The following is a 391-nucleotide window of genomic DNA, read 5'->3' as shown; positions in this document are numbered from 1 at the left end:
TTTTTTTATTTTTCATTACTCTACAATTCTTTCTTTCCCTTTTTTCTACTTTTCAAAGCTATATAGCTTATATTATTCTCTCCCTCACACAGTTTTTTTTTTAAATATACAGATATATTTTACCTTTTTTAAATAAAGAAACCTTTATTTTCTTTAAGACAGAGGCAATGAAGCAAATAGGAATTACTGTATGTGAAAACAGGAAGCAATTCCCACAGCGAAAGACAGAACAGAACTGTACGAATAAATGAGGTTATTGATGTGGAGTTGGAGCTTTTAACTGGGGCTCCCGGTTTAAATAGGTAGCCCAATAGACTAAGTTAAAGATTCCAAAAAGCAATGGGAAGGCTATTCTTGATAGTCGATCAATTTTACTGACGCTGTTAAACGT

The 391-nt window shown here is 32.2% G+C and overlaps 1 protein-coding gene across 1 annotated transcript in view; it reads right to left on the bottom strand.

Moving 5' to 3' along the window:
- Positions 1 to 253: 253 nt before the first annotated feature.
- Positions 254 to 391, bottom strand: part of LOC104512885 (gamma-aminobutyric acid receptor subunit alpha-1-like) — a gene marked incomplete at its 5' end in the record, with an annotated part of 25,235 nt that continues 25,097 nt past the window's right edge. Inside the window, 1 exon segment of the mRNA XM_010156057.1 lies at positions 254 to 391. This exon segment is cut by the window's right edge and continues 27 nt beyond it. Within this exon segment, the coding sequence (XP_010154359.1) occupies positions 254 to 391 (138 nt within the window).

This window comes from Eurypyga helias, unplaced genomic scaffold (assembly GCF_000690775.1).
Source record: "Eurypyga helias isolate BGI_N326 unplaced genomic scaffold, ASM69077v1 scaffold2060, whole genome shotgun sequence".
NCBI lineage: Eukaryota > Metazoa > Chordata > Aves > Eurypygiformes > Eurypygidae > Eurypyga > Eurypyga helias.
This window is presented reverse-complemented; position numbering and strand designations above follow the sequence as displayed.